General features: G+C 39.3%; 1 protein-coding gene across 2 annotated transcripts in view; it reads right to left on the reverse strand.

Annotated features, from left to right (window-relative positions):
* Nucleotides 1-20,669, reverse strand: part of LOC122549016 (copine-3-like) — a 76,383-nt gene that overhangs the window by 35,942 nt on the left and 19,772 nt on the right. Inside the window, exons 2-7 of one of the 2 annotated variants that reach the window (XM_043688138.1) lie at nucleotides 9,853-10,054; nucleotides 7,478-7,614; nucleotides 5,718-5,897; nucleotides 5,061-5,135; nucleotides 1,713-1,784; nucleotides 1,500-1,583 (exon numbers count right to left, since the gene is read on the reverse strand). In XM_043688138.1, the coding sequence (XP_043544073.1) occupies nucleotides 1,500-1,583; nucleotides 1,713-1,784; nucleotides 5,061-5,135; nucleotides 5,718-5,897; nucleotides 7,478-7,606 (540 nt within the window). In that variant the 5' untranslated portion in view covers nucleotides 7,607-7,614; nucleotides 9,853-10,054. The remainder of the gene's footprint in view (nucleotides 1-1,499; nucleotides 1,584-1,712; nucleotides 1,785-5,060; nucleotides 5,136-5,717; nucleotides 5,898-7,477; nucleotides 7,615-9,852; nucleotides 10,055-20,669) is intronic. The other variant, XM_043688139.1, reaches the window with a different exon arrangement.

Raw genomic sequence — 20,669 nt, forward strand, 5'->3', positions numbered from 1 at the left:
ATCCTTTAAACACAAGGCCATAATTCTCCACATTAAAGAAGCTATATAAGTTTTTGTTGTTGTTGTTATTGTGGGCTTCAATGCAGTAATAGGACTAAAGTTCACTTATGTTGATACTCCAGTGTGATAATGAGGGAATGCTACAACGTTGAAGTGCAGCACTGAATTATTTTTTATGAACCTATTCTTCTTATCAACCTGTTCAGAGATGTTATTACACACCTCTGGAGCTGGTAGGACTTAATCCAGCATGGAATTTTTAAAAATTGATCAATTGGAAACAATGTGATTAACTGACATTTGTCAAAGAGTCATACACCACAGAAACAGATCCTTTGATCCTGGAGTCACACAGCATGGAAAGAGATCCTTTGGAGCAACTCGTCCACACCAACCATGTTACCAAACTAAACTGTTCCCACCTGTCTGCATTTGGCCCACATACCTCCAAACATTTCCTATTCATGTACTTACCCAAATTTCTTGTAAACATTGTAACTGTACCTGTGTCCACCACTTCCTCTGTCAGTTCATTCCACACACATACCACACTCGGTGTAAAAATGTTGCCCCTCCTAAATCGTTATCCTCTCAACTTAAAAATATGCTCCCTGGTTTTGAACTCCCCAACCTTAGGGAAAAGACCTTTGTTATTCACCTTGTCTATAACCCTCATGATTTTATGAACCTTTATAAAGTCACCCCTCAACCTCCTACGCTCCAGTTAAAAAAAGTTCCAGCCAATTCAGCCTATTTTCATAACTCAAACTCTCCATTCCTGGCAACACCCTGGTAAATCTTTTCTGAACCCTCTCCAGTTTAATGGTATCCTTCCAGTAACAGGATGACCAGAACTGCACACAGTGCTCCAGAAGATGCCTCACAGATGCCCTGTACAACCTCAACATGATGTCCCAACTCCTATATTCAAAGGTCTGAGCAATGAGTGACGGGCACCGTGCCTTCCCTCCCCATTCCATAACAACCAACCCTCCAATCCAGCTCCTGAAGGTGGAATAAATTTTGACCATGGAATATCCTAGCAAGGGAGGGAAGGATGGCAAATGAGAGAAGTGATCTTTGTTATATTTGTACTCCATGAGAAACACGCCTCACATTTTTACTAATTTAGTTTTATGGATTAAGGTACTAGAGTTTCCAGAAAGCAATTTAAAATCATTTTCCTTCAGCCAGTTGTAATGTAACCTTTGTTACCCACAAAATCTGAGGCTAAGTTTCAATGTTATGTCAAGTAGTAACAATTTTATTTTTTGATCTAATGCAAAAATATGGTATACCTTAATTAAAAATCTTGGCCTACAATTTTGAGAATTCCTCACAATCAAACTAACTAATTTGATATGGATTATTTGGAAAGAAAAATGACTGTTACCTTATCATTTAAGTAGAGTTAGGACATTGTATGAAGTAAAGGCACCATTATGGAACCGGATATGGAATTTACAAAATAATTGTGCCTTTCAGAAAATAATTCTCACCTCTGTCCGATGCACCATTTGCCATTTTCCATCTTCAGTTTGCTTGCAGAATTCCAAATAAGGGTCTGATTTTCCCCAAAAATCCTACTCAATACAAGTAATAGAAGTAAAACACTGACTTAGTTCTAGAGATAAAGAAACCCTTTTAATATTGTAAATCAATAAGTAGCAATAAGACAAACTTCATACTATGACTTATTTTAAAAACTCTACCTTTTTATCCAACTTGCGTGCTTGAACTTCAAAGTTAACCACTCGGTTATCTTTTACTTCTTCTGCAAAAATCTGAAGTAGATAAAGCCAATGGAGAAGTTTTACAAAAGAAAAAACACATCTGCTTATCCATTTATCATCTTTTTGCTTAAAGCCCATCTGCTTGTGAGAGTTAGCATTGGTAATCTTGCCCGAGGAAATTAGCCTTGCTATGTTGTACCTGGTTAAACAAAACATATAAGTAGGGCCAAATAAATCTAGCCTGATGGGAAAACTGCTTCTATTCAGTCCCTTCCTGCAGCAAAAGGTATTTAGATATCAAGTACTCAGCAGACTGGAAAGTAGTTATTTATGTTTACAGCATAAGCTGAAACAATGTCATGCTTTTTCTTAATATAGGTTTATGAGATGTGAGTGTCACTAGCAAGGCAAGAGTTTTCTGCTCTTTAAAGCAAGGTAGCGAGCCACCTCTTGAACTGCTGCTGTCCCTGTGCTGTTTGGGAGACAGCTCCAGGATTTTAATTTAGTGACACAGAAGGTCAGGCTATCTAGTTTCAAGTTAGGAAGATGTGTATTCAAAGTTGTGGTATTCCCATATATCTGTTGCTCTTATCTTCTTGGTAGCAAAAGTCACAGGTTTGGAAGGTGCCACAAAAGCAGGCTTGTTGGTTACTGCATGCTGTAAATGGTAAACACTGCTGCCACAATGGTGGACACAGTGAATGTTGAAGGTGGGATACCAACCAAGCACTGAACAGTGTTAGACAGGAGTAATTTTGCAGCTGCCCATTCAGACAAGTGTAGAGTAGTCCATCACATTGGGGAGAAAGTGAGGTCTGCAGATGCTGGAGATCAGAGCTGAAAATGTGTTGCTGGAAAAGCGCAGCAGGTCAGGCAGCATCCAGGGAACAGGAGAATCGATGTTTCGGGATTCCTGAAGAAGGGCTTATGCCCGAAACGTCGATTCCATCACATTCCACACTCATGCCCATTACATATCCAATGGACTTGGATTAACAGAAAACACTGACCAGGTTTCTGCACTTAACATGAAATTACTTGTTATGACAGAAAAACTCCATTGTAACCATAGAAACGCAAAATATCAATTTATAACCGCTAGCTAAAGCTACATCCTCCCTTTAGAGCCCTATACACAAATGCAAACATACACAGAAAAACAAACATGGATGCTATGGATGAATTAAAATCCATTGGGAAACACAGTTAAATAGCACCAGTCCACAGGATTTGATAATGTGTCCTCATTGCTTCTTCCATTGTCCTTCTGATCTCCAATCACCTTATTTCCAGATCCTTGCAGTTTTCTTAAAGTAAAGACAGTTGACTCATTAATTTTTCAGCTTCTTGGTCACTGGTTAGAAGCAACAGTTTATAGAAAATGGTGGGAGAAGATTTAACTCCTTTTATGTCTTTTAGTGCTTTCCTTCAGAGGAAGAGAAGAGAAATGCTTTCTCTTGCAGTCAGGAAGCTTTTATCTCACTATTGTTCAGGCACAACATTCTTGCCATGCTGATGACTATGGGACTTCACAACTGGTCCTGATTGCACAAACAAAATCAGCAATCTGTCTCTAGGCAAAGCGATTTCTTAACCCACATATCCAGGATGCCACAATGTGTCAAATATCAAATCCCAGTACTTGAACAAACCAACTCAAAATGAGTTCCAGTAACTGGTTTTAAAAGAACAGCTTTTAACTATGCAACTCTATCCACAGTCCTTGGTTTAAAATAGGACTTTTCCAATTTTGGTCCACAAGCTGTAAATGGTGGAGGACAATTCAACTATTATGAGGAAGAAATGATACAATTCTTCCTAAACTCAAATGATGAGAAGTCTAGCACATCAGTGCAAAACACAAGACGAAAACTTGGAACTTTTTTCAGCCACAAATGCCAAGTCAGTGATCAACCCTGCCCTCCACTCAACCTGATATTGAGAAACAGCTGAAAGGCCATGGAAACTGCTAAGATTATGGGTCCTGAAAACATGCTCGATGCAGTAATAAAGACTTGGAGCCAGATCTTGCTACACTCTTAGCCAAGCCAAGCTCTAGTACAGTTACAATACTCGTATCTGTAATATAATGTGTAAAATTGCACAGATATGTCCTTTGCACAAATCTAATCCAATTTAATCCATCTGCCATCTCAGCAGTTTTTTCTTGATCATCAGCAAAAGAAGACGGAGTTTCATCGATAGTACTGCAAAGTGACACTGACAGAGCTACAATCAGCTGCCTGGCACTCAATTTGGATTCTGCCAGGACAACTAGGCTCCTGATCTCATTACAGCCTTGGTCTGATCATGGATAGAACAACTGAAATCTAGAGGGAGGTGCAAATGACTGGCCATTATATCAAGACTGCATTTGATCCTTATGTGACATCCAGGAGCCTTAGGAAAATTAATGCTAAATAGAGGAAAAAATCCTCACTAGTAGGAGTCATCCATAGCACCATTAGTAAATGGCTGAGATTGTTGGAGGTCAATGAATCTAGCTGACGGATATCTTTGGAAGAGTTTCTCAGGGAGGACCTGACATTCCTTTCCTCGCTTTTGTTGTTGTTGAATAAAAATGGAAGTTAGTTATTAATTATTTGAAGGAATTCTAGTGTGTGATGCTCCCACAACGAACAATGAGAAGAAGTTAGGTGGCAATGAGTGCTAGGAAAGTGTAGCACGCTGTTAGACATGGGTTTAAGGTAGGGTGAAGCTAAGAACAGGTAAATGATGTAGCTTGCTCATAAAGAGCAGTACACTCCAAAACGAGTGCTGTATTTGCAAAAGTAGTATCAACTATACCACCTATGTGCTTTCAGAAATATTCCTTTTGGGTTCCCTTTTCATTACATGCCTAACGAAGAGTAACTTCGAGCTGGCAGCACTTGACCTGGTGTATGGCTGGGAATTCAGGAGAACCTGGCAGTGCTACGTATTTCCAGGATTACAGCGCTGAAGACAGCACAGGTACGTAGCTGCAGAGGATAGTATGAGAAATCTTGCTAGGCTTCACAGAGAAACACGCCACTAAATTCACCAAAATGAACACATGGCCAATTTCTGGTAATATTCAGTCCAAAATCTCTTAAATCAACTGTAAATACATACTCCATACAAATCCCTTTCTTCACCAAACAGAATGGGCACTGTAATCTTGTGGGAGCTCCCTTGAACTTTAGTCATTAGCCCGATCCCATGATTTACCAAACAATCAACAACGGGGCTGTAAGCATGTAGTGCCACAACAAATCATCAGAAAATTTAAGGTTCACTTGACCACTATCAAGCTCCAGACACTACATAACATATGTCAGTTTATACCGTGATTGTCCCTTTTCCGGCTGGTTTCCCATTGTGCAACACAAGCGGCCTGGTCAATTTCTTGCTGGAGACAATCTGTCAAAACAATTCATATGTATTAGTTTGTCATAAAAATAATTAACATAGAAACAAAAGTTAGGAGGCTGGAGCAATCCTTTAAAAATGTCATTTTCCTCAAACATTAAACCTAAATATAAGAACAATACATGATGAATGAGTTGCTACTCTGTTACAGCATGAATATTGCTAAGAAAGAGACATGCTCTCCCAAAGGGGTTAGTTGAGAACGTGCAATTCAGAACACAAGGTCAGTCACATCTTATCGAATTGTGGAGCAGGCTCAAGAGACTGAAAGTTCTACTTCTGTTCCTAATTCATATGATTATATATCAGTAAACACATCAGGACAGATGCAACAATATCATATTTCAGTGGACAATCAGAGAATTTATACTAAAATCCATCACACTGATTTTGTATCGTGAAGCATTTTGACTGTAAAGAAATTCATGATAATTACTGCAGCGCTTAATAATTGCCATAATAAATGACAAAACCATTTCACTTAAACCATAAAACACGAATTAAACAGTTTTGTAGAATTATTTAAAGTCTTCAGTGACTTAGCAAACTAAGGAATGAAATTTTTGTATTTACCTGGCCCAGAGTACATTCAAATTCTCCAAGGAAATCATCATCGCCCAGATCAAAAGTTTCATTATCAATATCGTAAACTCCAAATTTCAATTTCTGTACTTGTTCGAAATAGTAATCTATCAGAAATTTCTTTGAAAATTTTGGGCTAAGGCAGTTCTTAACCATTTCTGTGCGGCCAATCTAGGAAAGATAAAGGAACAATGAACCATTAATTATAATAATACTTCTAATTTGAGTTTACTAAGCCAAATCAGTCATAGGGTTATTTTAGCATGAAAAATGGCTAATTGGCCAATTATGTTCAAGCCAAAGAAATCTACAAACCAGGTAGGATTAAATTTACAACGTTTTGTGATCAGATATTTTATGGGAATCCTATTCTAAAGGAATCACAATTCAAAGGATGGAGGAAATACAACATAATGTCAGGCCATGCTTCTCATCAAAGCCACCACTTGATGGCACAGCGATCTTGAACTTTTAGAAACACAGTTTTGTAGTCAAACTCCACCTCACAGAACTCAATGGATTTTATAGTATGGCAGAATTGAATCATCAGTGTGGGGTACTATTAAATATATAGCACAATAACTGAAAAAAAGCATCCATGCAAGAGGTGTCTCAGAAATGGATTAGAAAATAATTGGGTCAGACGTATGCTCAGAAAGAATCCTAACTGCGTCACTTGCAGGTGTGGGTAAAATGGGTAAGGTCCAGCCACAAAGATGGGGTTAGGTTGGGTATTGGGCATTGGAGGCAGGCAGGCATTTGGGGTGGACGCAGGGCCAGAGTGCAGTGGATTATGAGCAGTCTCCAGCATTAAGGGAAGGTAGGGAGTTGAGCTGAATCAGTGAGGATTGCGTGTAGATGAGTGGTGAGCTAAAAGGGAGGGGAATGTGGGGCAGCACCCAGCAGCGAGTGAGTTGGGCAGAAGTCATCAGAGACAGAGTGTGGCTGGCTAACAACCTAGAGGCCAGAAAGATATCTTGCAATTTGATAGCCACTGTTCTTTTGCAATGATGGTATGCCATCATTGTCACCTGTGCATGTACAGACAGTCAACGGGCAAATTGGCATTGACAACACACTATCCAATGATAATAAAGAAATTCTGAACTGGCTGTATTATGTCAAGCATATTTCTTTAATCTGCAATAAAGATATAGGAAGTGACAGTCACTCAGTTTGGTCAATCAAACATCAAACCTAACTGTCAGCAGCTATTAGTACGCAAAATTAACTACTCGTCACTTGGTACAAACAGACAATCAGTCGAAGCCTAACAGTATGGCTGCTGTAAAAGGACATCAGTGCTAATGCTGGTACAAGTAGGAATTCACTTTTCAAAATGTTAAGTTGCATCAGCATTCACTCAGTTGAGTGAATGTAAAAATATAAATGAAAATGAAATAGAACAAAAAAAAATCAAGTCATAATGATATTTTTCATTATGTTCTATCATTAACTGTAGGGCAGAAAAACAAGACTGCCCATAATCCACTACACTCTAGGCCTGCCTGCCTCCAATGCCCAATACCCAACCTAACCCCATCTTTGTGGCTGGACCTTGCCCATTTTACCCACACCTGCAAGTGACGCAGTTAGGATTCTTTCTGAGCATACGTCTGACCCAATTATTTTCTAATCTATTTCTGCCCATTTAGTAGTCCACCTTCATCCCAGGAAACTAGTGCAGTTAAAAAATACTATGCCTCTCATGTGAATATATACTATGTAAGGTACGTAAATATATTTCTTACCTCAACCCATTGGTTTCCACCAGTATTTATCATAAGTGCACACAGTGGATCAGATTTAGAGAAAACATCTTTATCCAGTAGATTTTCACAGGATATGCTTAGTTCCACCTTACTCACACAATCTGCCATCTGCTAACCTAGAAAGCACATTAAAATAAATGCATTACTATAAAATCAATTATTAATGCTTTGCATTTTTAAAATATGCTATATAAAAATCAAACAATACCTTTTGAACTCAACTAGAATCTATTTTGATTTTAAGGAAACTTTTGTACAATTTTGTTCTTCAGATCAGATGGAATCTTTCTCTTCATATAAATATAGAAACACAAAATATGATCAGGAGTAGGCTGTTCGGCCCTTTGAGCCTGCACCACCATTCAATATGATCGCGCAATTTCAATACTCCCGCTTTCCCTCCATACGCCTTGATCCATTTAGCCACAATGGCCACACCCAGCTCCCTTCTGAACATAGCTACCAACAGCTTTCTGTGGTAGAAAATTCCACAAGTTCACAATTCAGTGAAGAACTTTTTCCTCATCTTAATCCTGAATGCATATTATTACCCCTTATTCTTAGACTTATTCTTTCATGCAATATGATATTCCTGGCAAAACCAATATGTGTGCTCCATTAATAACTGATCTTGAACAAGGCTGGCTCGGCCATTTCACAGGTTTACTCAGAATCAATTGCAATGTTGTGGACCTGGAGTTTTGTGCAGGCCACTCGGTAAAGCCAGCAGTTTTCCTTCTCTGAAGGATGCTGGTGAAAATGAAAGCTTCCTGATCATCATTATAGAGGAGAACTTACAACTACAGATTTTTTTTAAAAAATTAATTGAATTTAAATTCCACCAGCTGTCATGGTAGGATTTGAACCTGCTTCCCCAGCACATTCCCTTGGTCTTCTTACTTACAATTCCATTGACATTCCCACTGCATCACCATGTCCTATTTTGTCATACTGACATAAAATTGAAACTAAAATAAAACTACATTTCTGGTCGAGGTTGGATTTATTTTTTTCTTAGCCAAGTGGCAGTATAGATACCACAACAGAGTTCCTTGACATGGAGGGGAGACTTAGCCCTAGATTACTTTTATGGTATATGAATGGTCAGGTGAGCAAAAGGTTTCATTCAATTGGACAAGACACAAACTGGCAAGATGTGCAGTTGCTACTTTCTTGGAACTGCTCTGAAACAGTGACAGAAGGGACAAGAGAAAAAAAAGGCAGGAATTTTGGCAACAGAAGTGCAATATAAAAATGTTTCGCAATCGAAGAGCTGGCCAATTTTAAAAATTAGCTTGCAACTTCTCTACACTATCTCAATGCTTTTCCTTCCATCAGTAAATCCTGGCCAATAACCAACGATGGTGTTATGACTGCATATAGTCTGTTTGCTGTACAATCATGTTTTTTGGGGGAAAAGGATTATTGTTGCACTGTTTGTTTTCAGTAGCTTGTGGATCAAACAGCAAGAGTGAATTTCTGGCACCAGACACATGCCATCAACAAACAAGCCCACAAATTTGTACAATAAAATCCCCTCTTCAAGTCATTAACATTATTATTTATTATATCGCCACATTCTTTCTGAACTTTTATTTTAAACATCTGTCATTAAGATATGGGTGGTGCAGATATAGATTCATAGAGTCAGAGAGATGTATAGCATGGAAACCGACCCTTTGGTCTAACCCGTGCATGCCGACCAGACATCTCAACCCAATCTAGTCCCACCTGCCAGCATCCGGCCCATATCCCTCCAAACCCTTCCTATTCTTATACCCATCCAAATGCCTCTTAAATATTGCAATTGTACCAGCTTCCACCACTTCCTCTGGCAGCTCATTCCATACACCTACCACCCTCTGCGAGAAAAAGTTGCCCTTTAGGTCTCTTTTATATCTTTCCCCTCCACCCTAAACCTATGCCCTCTAGTTCTGGACTCCCGACGCCAGGGACTTTGTCTATTTATCCTATCCATGCCCCTCATAATTTTGTAAACCTCTATAAGGTCACCCCTCAGCCACATGTATTATCTGTTCTTGTTGGCATGAAAATTTGGTAGTAGGTTGGTCTACTGCTGAATTATTGTAATCCCTCTGGTGATGGTACTTCCACAATCAGACCAAGACTCTGACCAGTAATGTCAGAGTCAGGAAAATGTGTATCTTGGAATCAAACTGGCAGATAATGATGCTCTCCTGCCATTGCTGCTTTTATTTTTCTTGGATGATAAAGGTTGCAAAAGAAAGCAATACTGTAAAAATAACATTGGTAAGTTGCTGCAGTGCATGCTATTGATTGTACATATGACAAGCACAATCTAGAGGTTACTAACATAAATGACAGCAACTTACTACTGAACAACCTCGGTTAACTGAACATCGATTATCCGACCAAGATCTCAAGGTCCCAATGCTTGTGTAAACTGTGTTATCCGATCATTTGATTATCCAAACAAAATACTTCCCGTCCACATCATTCAGATAATCAAGGTTGCCCTGTGTATCAGTTACAAAAACGGAAGTTGCTGGAAAAGCTCAGCAGGCCTGGCAGCATCTGCGAAGAAAAATCAAAGTTAATAGTTTCGGCTCCGGTGACTTTTCCTCAACTGCCAATAGCTAGGGAAATGTCAGTTTATATGCAAAGTTAGGGGTTGGGGGGTTAAAAGAGTAAACAATAGGTTGGAATAGAGACCAAAGGAGACAGAAGAACAGTTGGGCAGACAAAGGAGCCAATAAAGATCTGGCTAGGAGGGTGAATAGTTGTTTATGGAGACTGTTAATGGCTAATGATGGGTAGTGTGTAATGGCAAACTATGTGATAACAAAGCCTGGCATGTGTGCTGGGGGGCTAGGACAAGGAGGAGTTCCCACCCTAAAATTATTGAACTCTATATTGAATCCAGACAGCTTTGAGGTGTCCAGGGGAAAATGAGGTACTGCTCTTCCAGCTTACACTGAACTTTGCTGGAGCACTGCAGCAAGCCTGTGACAGAGATGTTGGCCAGAGGACAGGTGGTGTGTTCAAGTGGCGAGCAACTGGAACTCAACGACTATATCAGTTGTTGAGTTTCTGAAGCCACTGAATCCACACACCCAAGCGGTATGTATTTGATCATAATCCTGATTTATGCTTATAAAACGCTTTCAGTTTCCATGATGTTTCCATGCTGCTTGTCATTTGTTTAAGTTCACAGACCCTTTTCTATTTTTTTTTGTACTCATGTCATTGATATTATCAATCCAGGTCACATTCTTGTCTAGCATGCTGGATGGTTGGACTGGAGCTGTCACCAGCATTGAAAGTTTCAAGTAAGTAGGATGATTACGGAGGGTGATGATCCCAGGGATTTACTGACCAGGTTATTTCTCCAGACTTTAGTTCATTCAAGGGCACAAAGAAATTCATTGCACCTTGTAGGTTCCTTATTGTGGAAGTAGAAGATTCTATCAGCTGAAAGAGAGCTTTGTCAGTCATTAGAAGGGTCCTTTCAAATTGTTACGGTAGAGGTAGACAGATCCTTGTTAAGGGGGTGAAAGATTTTCTGGGGTTGGTGGAAATGCAGATTTGAGATTACAATCAGAGCAGTCATGAGTTTACTGAACAGTAGAGCTGGGTAGAAGGGATAAATGACTTATTCCTGCACCTAATTCACATGTTCACATAATGTCTGGAGTCTAAAAGAATTCAAAGAGACCTTCATTGAACCATACAAGAGCGCATAGGAAGATTACAGGAAAGATTGTTTTCATTTGTGGAGAGTCTAGAACTGGGTGACATAATCTCAGAGTAAGGGGTCACATGTTTAAGACATGAGGGAAGATCATTTCTCTTAATTCTTTATCTCAGAGAACTGTCAAGGCTGGCTCATTAATTATATTCAAGGCAGGGATAGACATATTTTTAATCTGTAAGAGTTATAGGGAAAAGGCGGCAAAATGGAGTTGAAGAATAGATCAGCCATGGTCTCACTGAATGGCAGAGTGCACTCTGAGCTAAATGGCCTACTTCTGTTCCTACATCTTATGGTTGGAACGATTTTGAGAACAAGTGCTAGAATATTGGACAGTGATTGCTAATATCTATGCGACCACCGGTGCTGTAGGAGAAAATATACAGTGCAAGCTGTTTTATCATCCTTTGCCTTGACTTACATCAATAGACATGCATCGAGAAGACATCACTTCTAGGAATGCAATGCTTCCTCATAACTGCACTAGAGTGTTGGCCTTCATCTCAGTGCTCAAGCCTTGTTTTTGGATTTGAAGCTACATCCTTGTGATTTTCAGATAAATATGCTGCCAACTGAGTTAGAGCAAGTACCTGATGAATACGTGACTAACAGGACCTAATGAAGAGCAATACTGTAGTCACCATAGTAATGTTTTTTATACTTAATAGTTAGTAAAAAAAAAACAGCTTCTTCATAGAGAATTTTATACTTAGTACATTAGAAAATCTTTTTAGAGTGACTTTTTTTTTCTTAAGGAACGAACGTATTTAGACATCCTGAAAATATGATGAGGTAATATATATATTTTTATATTTAAGAAAGCATAAATCAGCAATTCCGTAATCATTCAATAATTTACACCTGCCTTCCTGTTCTGTACAATTGCTACTGGCAGGGAGTATATAGATCAGAAATTTAAGGCGGCAGCTTAAAGAGAGGAAGACAGGCATGATCCTGATCTTGGATCCTTGCCAGTGACACGATCTATGGTGCCACGAGACCTACTCAAAATTTATGCTCCAGTTGTGTAATATACCTGCTGTACAATATGCAGTATGCACTCGACGAAGGTATACTGGTCCTGGAAAAAGTACAGTGCAGGTTTGAGAATGATGCTAAGAGTCTCAGCTAAGCCATGGGAAAGAGTACAGAAATTCTCCGGAATTTTTAAAGTTAGGAGTGACTTGTTCTAATTTTTCCGAGGTATTGAGGGAATAGAGCTGGCAGATAAAACCTATTTCCACCGGTTGGGAGTTTACAACTCAGGGATACAGATCAAAAGGTTGACAAAACAGTACAGTAGTGAAATTAGGAAATACCGTTACATGCAAAATGTGGCAGAAATTTGGAACTCTTTTCTGTAAGGAGAATTTTTAATTTTATATTTGACGCGGCTGGATTTTTTTGTTAGTAGATATGAAGGATTGTGTTTGTTACAGGGTAGAATGCTGAAAATTGAGTTCAGCTAATCCAGAGTGGTCACAAACTTTTTTTTAATTTTTAATCAAAGTACACAAAGTCCCTTTCAACCTGGCTGATGACTCGGGTGTGTATACACAGGTGTCTCCTCGAGTCATAACGCTGTACAGCATGGAAACAGACCCTTCAGTCCAACTGGTCATGCCAACCAGATATCCTAAATTAGTCTAGTCTCATTTGATCGCGTTTGGCACATATCTCTCTCAACCCTTCTTATTCATGTATCCACCCAGATGCCTTTTAAATGTTGTAATGTACTAGCCTCCACCACTTCCTCTGACAACTTGTTCCATACATGCAGCAGCCTTTGTGTGAAAAGGTTGTCTGTTAGATTCCTTTGAAATCTTTCCCTTCTCACTCTCCACCCATGTCCTCTAGTTTTGTGCCCCCCCCCATTCTGGGTAAAAACCTTGACTATTCACCCTATCCATGACCCTCATGATTTTATGCATATCTATAGGGTCATCCCTCAGCCTCCAACACTCCATGGAAAATAGCCTCTAGCCCAAACTCCTGAAGAAGGGCCTGTGCCCGAAACGTCGAATCTCCTGTTCCCTGGATGCTGCCTGACCTGCTGTGCTGTTCCAGCAATAAAGTTTCAACTCTAGCCCAAACTCTCCAACTCTTACAATATCCTAAACCTTGACTATTCACCCTATCCATGACCCTCATGATTTTATGCATATCTATAGGGTCATCCCTCAGCCTCCAACACTCCATGGAAAATAGCCTCTAGCCCAAACTCTCCAATTCTTACAATATCCTTGTAAATCTTTTCTGAATCCTTTCAAATTTAACAACATCCTTCCTATAAAGGAGGCCAGAATTGAGTGCAGTATTCTTAAGTGACCTAAGCAGTGTCCTATAGAGCCACAACATGACATCCCAAGTCCTATCCTCAATGCACTGACCAATAAAGGCAAGCGTACCAAACGTGGCCTTCACTATACTGTCCACCTGCAACTCCGCTTTCAAGAAGCTATGAACCGGCATCACTCTCCAGAGCCTTACAATTAATTAACTGTCTATGTTCTGTCCTGATTTGCCTTATCAAAGTGCAACTCCTCACGTTTATCTAAATTAAACTGCATCTGCCACTCCTTGGCCCATCTGATCAAGGTCCCATTGTACTCTGAGATGTCCACTACACCAATGTTTGTGTCATCTGCAAACTTCCTTGTATATTCACAGCCAAATAGCTATGACAAAGAAATAAACTCTAACCACAGATAAACAACAATGTACTATTGATGTATAACTCTTCCAGCTAAAACATTTGATGCTCTCTTAATAGTCCCCTGTAAATATATATATAAAGACACCAACAAAATATTGAGGTTATGGATGGAGGAGAAAAAAGTAGTGGGGAAACAGTTCAATGGCACCAGCCCTCAGGATTCACTGGAGGGATTCCTCTTGTTTCAATGTCCTTTCAATTCGCCGAGCTTTTCCTCAGAATATTTTCAGCTCTTCACAAGAGGCACAGAGCCACTGGCTTGCAAATAATAGTCTCTTGACTTATTGGTTAAAAGCAACACCTGACAGCAGGAGAAACCTTTTTAAGCTTCAAGCATTTTACTGGAGACAGAAACATATCACTTCTCCTTACAGAGATCCAAGGGTTTTTTGCTGTACTGTTCATACCCACAAGCTGTTCAGCCAATCAAATAATTGTCGTCAGGCTGATGACTTGTAGCATTGACAACTGGTCACAATTTCACAAACCAATCAGTAATTTGTTGCCAGCTGAATATCATTTTCTTACCTCACTCTGGTGCAGTGCTCTCCTTTTGTAAAGCACTAAGGTAAAGATGACCCACAATGAATTTCAGTAGCTTGCTTTTTAAAATTACAACAGACCCTTCTTCAGCCATTTGTTGTAAGACAGTCAGTCATTTTCTCAATTCAGGCAAAAGTGAGGATTGCAGATGCTGGAGATCAGAGTCAAGATTAGCCTGGTGCTGGAAAAGCACAGCAGGTCAGGCATCATCCAAGGAGCAGGAAAATCAATGTTTCCTGACGAAGGGCTTTTAATGTCAATTTTCCTGCTCCTCGGATACTGCCTGACCAGTTGTGCTTTTCCAGCACCACTCTAATCTTGATCCATTTTCCCAATTCAGTCCACAATCAATAATAAAGTAAACTTAAAAATGAAGTATTTATAGATTGCAAATCAGCCATAATCATATTGAATGATGGAATAGATTTGAGTGGCTACATGACTGATTCTTCTTTCTAGAATTCCACAGCTCACATCCCATGATGCCACATTCTTGTATATTGTCTTAAAGTATCTTTCACATCTGAACCCTATGTCAAAAGTCCCAAAGCTGACAAGACATTGTTATTTTGGGTAATATTTCTTACATTATGACTGTGCTTCAGAGAACATATCACGAGTAATCTCAGGAAATGTACTGATAGTTTATAATTTGACATGTGATGATATTCCCTAATTATTAGGAATTCAAACTCATCTAAGGAATATAATGAGTCATTGCATCATTATACCACAGAAAGAGTCCATTCATCCCATTTAAGTTCATAGTCGCTTTCATGATTAGATTCTCTACTGTGTGGAAACAGGCCCTTAGGCCCAACAAGTCCACACCAAATCTCTGAAGAGTAACTAACCCAGACCCATTTCCTTCTGACTAATGCAACTAACACTATGGGCAATTTAGCATGTTCACCTGACCTGCACATCTTTGGATTGGGAGAGGAAACCAGAGCACCCGGAATGTAATCAAGTCAGTGATTTATCTAATTTCCTTTGAAATCTTTGTTTGTTTCTGTCTTTGACTCCACCACATTCATAGACGATGAATTCCACCTGTCACTACCACATGTTGCTTCAATAAATTCTTTCTCATACCTACCTTGTTTCCCATCCCTCCCCTCCCACTTCCTTAACTCTAGCCCAAACTGCAAAGAAGTGTGGAATATTCCTTGAGCTAATAGAAACAGTTTTTCTTCGTCTTTTCCTATATAATTCTGCAATAATCTTATACATTTTAATACAATCTTTCTTCAAACAATTTTGCTTCATTGAGAGTAATCACAGCTTCTGTAATCTAATATTGTAGCTAAATTTCCTCAATTTGGGAAACATTCTAGTATATCTTCTCTGTACCCAATTAGGAACTTTCATGTCCTTCTTGAAGTGGATGCACTAATCCACTTGTGACATAATGGGAGCATCTATAAAGTTTCAGCATTACCTCCTTGCTATTCTATTCAATACTTCTACTTATGAAACCAAAGATCTGATAGACTTTACTTACTAATCTCTTAATATTCTAGGTTAGTGTGGTGCTGGAAACGCACAGTAGTTCAGGCAGCATCAGAGGAGCAGAAAAATCGACGTTTCGGGCAAAAGCCCTTCATCAGGAATAGAGCTCTATTCCTGATGAAGGGCTTTTGCCCGAAACGCCGATTTTCCTGCTCCTCGGATGCTGCCTGAACTGCTGTGCTTTTCCAGCACCACTCTAACCTAGAATCTGGTTTCCAGCATCTGCAGTCCTTGTTTTTATCTACTCTCTTAATATGACCAGCCATCTTCAACAATCTGTGCACATGAAGGCCAACAGGTGTCTCTGCCCTTGCACATTCTTTAGAATTGTACCCTTAATTATAAAGCCATGAGATGCAGGAGCTGAAGTAACCTGTGACGCCCATTGGGTCAACTCCACCATTCGATGAGATCATGGCTGATCTCATGGCTTTTGTAGGTATAACACCTACAGTTCTGTTAAGGAGGGACTTCCAGGATTTTGGCCCAGGAACAGTGAATTGGAATACATTTCCAAATTAAGATGGTGTGTGAATTGTAGGGGAACTTGCTGTTGGTAGTGGTCTCATGAATCTGCTGCCCTGGTCATTCTAATTGACAGAGATCATGGACTTTTAGGGTGCTTAGGTTGGGAGTAAAAGATTGGCAATATTCAGAAAATAAACAGTCCCTCTCTAGTTTGACACTGATACGCAATGCTGGTCTGTGTTGTAGATTAGTTGAAACTTACTCAGGATGGAACGTAGGAAGTAGCCAGGAGAGTAATGGAATAGTTGAACTTGGAACAACAACCTGGGGCTTGCTAATATCCAGACAGACATTCATTCATTTCCTTTGAGTGGCTTTGCTACGCCGTTTATCTCTAACACACTATATTGACATTTAATGAGTAAAGCATACCAGGACACTTCATGCATGTTCCTACAGAAAATTGAAACTACATTGGAGTAGATGAACAAAGGCTTGCTTAGATGCAGATTTAAGGATTATCCTAAAGGGAGTAGGAATTAGTATAGAGGTGGATTAGTTTAAACTTGCAATTCCAAGGCTTGGGGCTTAGCCAGCTGAAGCATAGTGCCACTGCTAGAGCTGAAAAATTAGGAAGCCGAAAATGGAGAAATGTAGAGTTCTCAGAGATTGTGAAAAGTTACAGAAGGTGAAAGTCACAGATGTATAGGAGCATTAGCATTATGTCCTGTATTGTTGGACTGAGAACAATTGTTGGGTGACTCCCATAAGGTTGATAAGTACATGGCATTTGATCCTAGTTAATGCTGTGGATGAGTTGAAACTTGCTAAGTGTGAAAGATTGGAAGCTGTTGGAGAATGTTGGAATAGTTGAGCCTGTACCAACACCCTGGCAGTTATTATTTACCAGAAACTGAACTGAACCATCCATATAAATACAGTGGACATAACAATCAGTCAGAGATTAGGAAAATATCAAGTAACTCACCACCCCATGTCTCCCCAGTGCCTGTCCACTGTCTACTAGGCAGTAGTCAGGAGTGTGTTGAAATATTCTTCATTTGCCATTAGCTCCAACAATCAAGCAACTCACTGCCATCTAGGAGAAAGTAGTCTGCTTGATTGGCACATCCACTACCTTCAATGTCTACTCCATCCACCACCATAGTACATATTAATTCCACTGAATTATCAATAAGATGCACTACAGTAACTTAAAGGCTGCTCCCTCAGCATTGTGTATGCATCTACTCCTCAATATCTGTAATGATTCAGGAATGCACTACACCACCACATCCAGAACAATCAGATTCAGGCAATGAATGCTGGGCCAAGGCAATTCCAGCCGTGTCCATGAACAAGTAAAAAGCTTCGATGAATGTGGCATTGCAGGAAAGTAAGTGATTTTAATAATGGAAGAGGTATAGAAATGGAACCTGAACTCAGGAAATTTGTATGGATATTTTGGAGTTTTCAGTTTGAAATAATCCAGTAAACATGATAAATCAAAGTAGCAGTTGCAAATTGGTCTTGGATACCTGGATCATAACTGCATATAATTGCCTTTCTTGTTCCTTTACATTGGTGACACTGAGCTTTATGTCCTTTCTCTATATCACTGACTGTTCAACTCACACTGTACAATCAATTACTTGTCCAATATTAATCAATGTATAAATCAGACAGCCAGCTTGACATTAACAGGATCTGATCCATTCTATTTGGCATCTAAATATTCCTCTGCAATTCCTTTCAATTGAAAGTAATATTCTAGCCTCCTGATTGTTTGATGAAATGAAATTGAATAGTGTATTATCTGTACTCATTTCTTCTCTACCTCTGGCCCAGTTACCTCTCCCTTTCTCAAGTCCCTTGAGGTGTTTTTACTGTGTCAGTGTTTAAATATAGGTCAATTATTAATATATCTAATTTAATTTTTTTGCTTATTTAACTGCCAAATCTATTTTTAAGTTTGGTCCAGTTTCTAATTATGAATGGTAAGGCATTTAACAAAAACAAATGGCATGTGGCCAATGCTGGCGAAGCCAGCACTGCTGCCCATCCATAACTAGCCAGAGGGCTATTGCTGTGGGTTTCGAATTATGTAAGACCAGGTAAGGCTGGCAGACTTCCTTCCCCAAAGGACATTAGCAAACGAGATGGGTTTTTATGACAATTAACACTGCTTTCTTAGGCATGATTAGGCTAGCTTTTTATTAGATTTATATTGAATTCAAATCGTACCATCTACCATGATGAGATTTGCACCAATGTCCACAGTACATTAGCTGGATTACTACTTAATTGACATTTGTACTATTCCATGTCCCTATGGCTTGCTTCACTTTCCTTTCTGTCAGAAAGGAAATACAATCATAGAAAATGCCTTTGATGAGGAAAGGATTATATAATTATTTGTAAGTGACTTGAGAGAATTAATTGTGCTGCTATGATCTATTAGCTGTGACTTCATTATAGATATTGGAATAGTTTTCCTGAATCACTATGGAGGAAGAACTAGCTCCCTTACTGTTTCAGTTCTGTTGTGCATAGTATAGGAAGTTTGTAGTAATCAAAGATGAAAAATTAGTTCAGATCTTGAAGTTAGCATACCAGGTGATACATTTTGACACACCCAAATGTGGCGATTGAGACATCGTAATGTTATCTGAGCATCTGTTGTATAAATTAACATCATCCTATTGTAACATAGATTGTGTTGTAAACAAAACAAATGTTCCATTTGTGTAAAGAGAAAGTTTTCTCAATATAAAGCCCATGGGTAAAAGTTTAGTTTTTGGATTCTGCTAGAATAACCAGTGTTAGTTAAACAAAAATAAAGCAAGAAAATGTTTTATAATTTATCATGCTTTTAAAAAAAGCATTTCAATTTTTTTGAGGTAGATGAAGGCAAGAGATGCTGGTTAATCAGTCGTGTTCAGTTACACAAATTTTATACCAACTCTTATCTTTCGGGTGAACAATACTGGCCCTCACAGCCTTCAACAAGTTCTTGCGACTGATTTGAAGTATGCGAACATCTGATGGATCCAGTTTATTGTTATAAAAAGAAATGCACAGATGTACACAATAAGTGATTTTTACCAGTTGAAACTGGTTCAATGTAGTATTTGTATGGAGGGAAAAGATAACTAAGGGTCACTGCAAAGTATCCATGTATATATATATTTTTTAAACAAAAAAAGACGTATTAACGCATATAATAATTATTATTTGACCTAATAATATTTGTTCAAGAAATTTAGTATTTTTGATTTTCCTCCAACATATGTTGACTTTTTATATTCATTCCTTGGATGTGGGAAACATTGATAAAAGTAGGCCTTATTGCCAAACAATTGCTTCCAAGGGTATTTTGAAACAACCATTTAGAGTGAGATTTGAGTTAAAATTCATAAAGGGCATTAGTGAGACCACATCTTGAATACAGTATGAGTTTTGTTTCCATATTTAAGGAAGGATGTAAATACATTGGAGATGATTCAGTGCGAGTCTATTAGATTGCTAACTGGATTGCGCAGGTTATCTTATGAGGGAAGCTGAGATAGTCTGGGATTTTCACTGGAGTTTAGAAGGGCGAGTGATGACTTGTCTGAAGCATATAAATTCCTGAAAGGTCTTGATAAGATCAACGTGGAAATAATGTTTCCTGATGAGGGTGAATCCAGAATTAAGGAGCACATTTAGGACTGAGATGACGAGAAACATGTTCTGCCTCAAAGTGGTCAAAAGAGGATCATTGAACATTTGTAGGTTGAAGGTAGATTCTTGGAGAAAGTGAGGACTGCAGATGCTGGAGATCAGAGCTCAAAATGTGTTGCTGGAAAACCGCAGATCAGGCAGCATCCAAGGAGCAGGAGAATCGACGTTTCGGGCATGAGCCCTTCTTCAGGAATGAGGAAAGTATGCCAAGCAAGCTAAGATAAAAGGTAGGGAGGAGGGACTTGGGGGAGGGACGTTGGAAACGTGATAGGTGGAAGGAGGTTAAGGTGAGGGTGATAAGGTGAGGGCGATAGGCCTGAGTGGGGGTGGGGGCGGAGAGGTCAGGAAGAAGATTGCAGGTTACGAAGGAGGTGCTGAGTTCGAGGGATTCGACTGAAACAAGGTGGGGGGAGGGGAAATGAGGAAACTGGAGAAATCTGAGTTCATCCCTTGTGGTTGGAGGGTTCCGAGGCGGA

Source organism: Chiloscyllium plagiosum, chromosome 4 (assembly GCF_004010195.1).
Source record: "Chiloscyllium plagiosum isolate BGI_BamShark_2017 chromosome 4, ASM401019v2, whole genome shotgun sequence".
NCBI lineage: Eukaryota > Metazoa > Chordata > Chondrichthyes > Orectolobiformes > Hemiscylliidae > Chiloscyllium > Chiloscyllium plagiosum.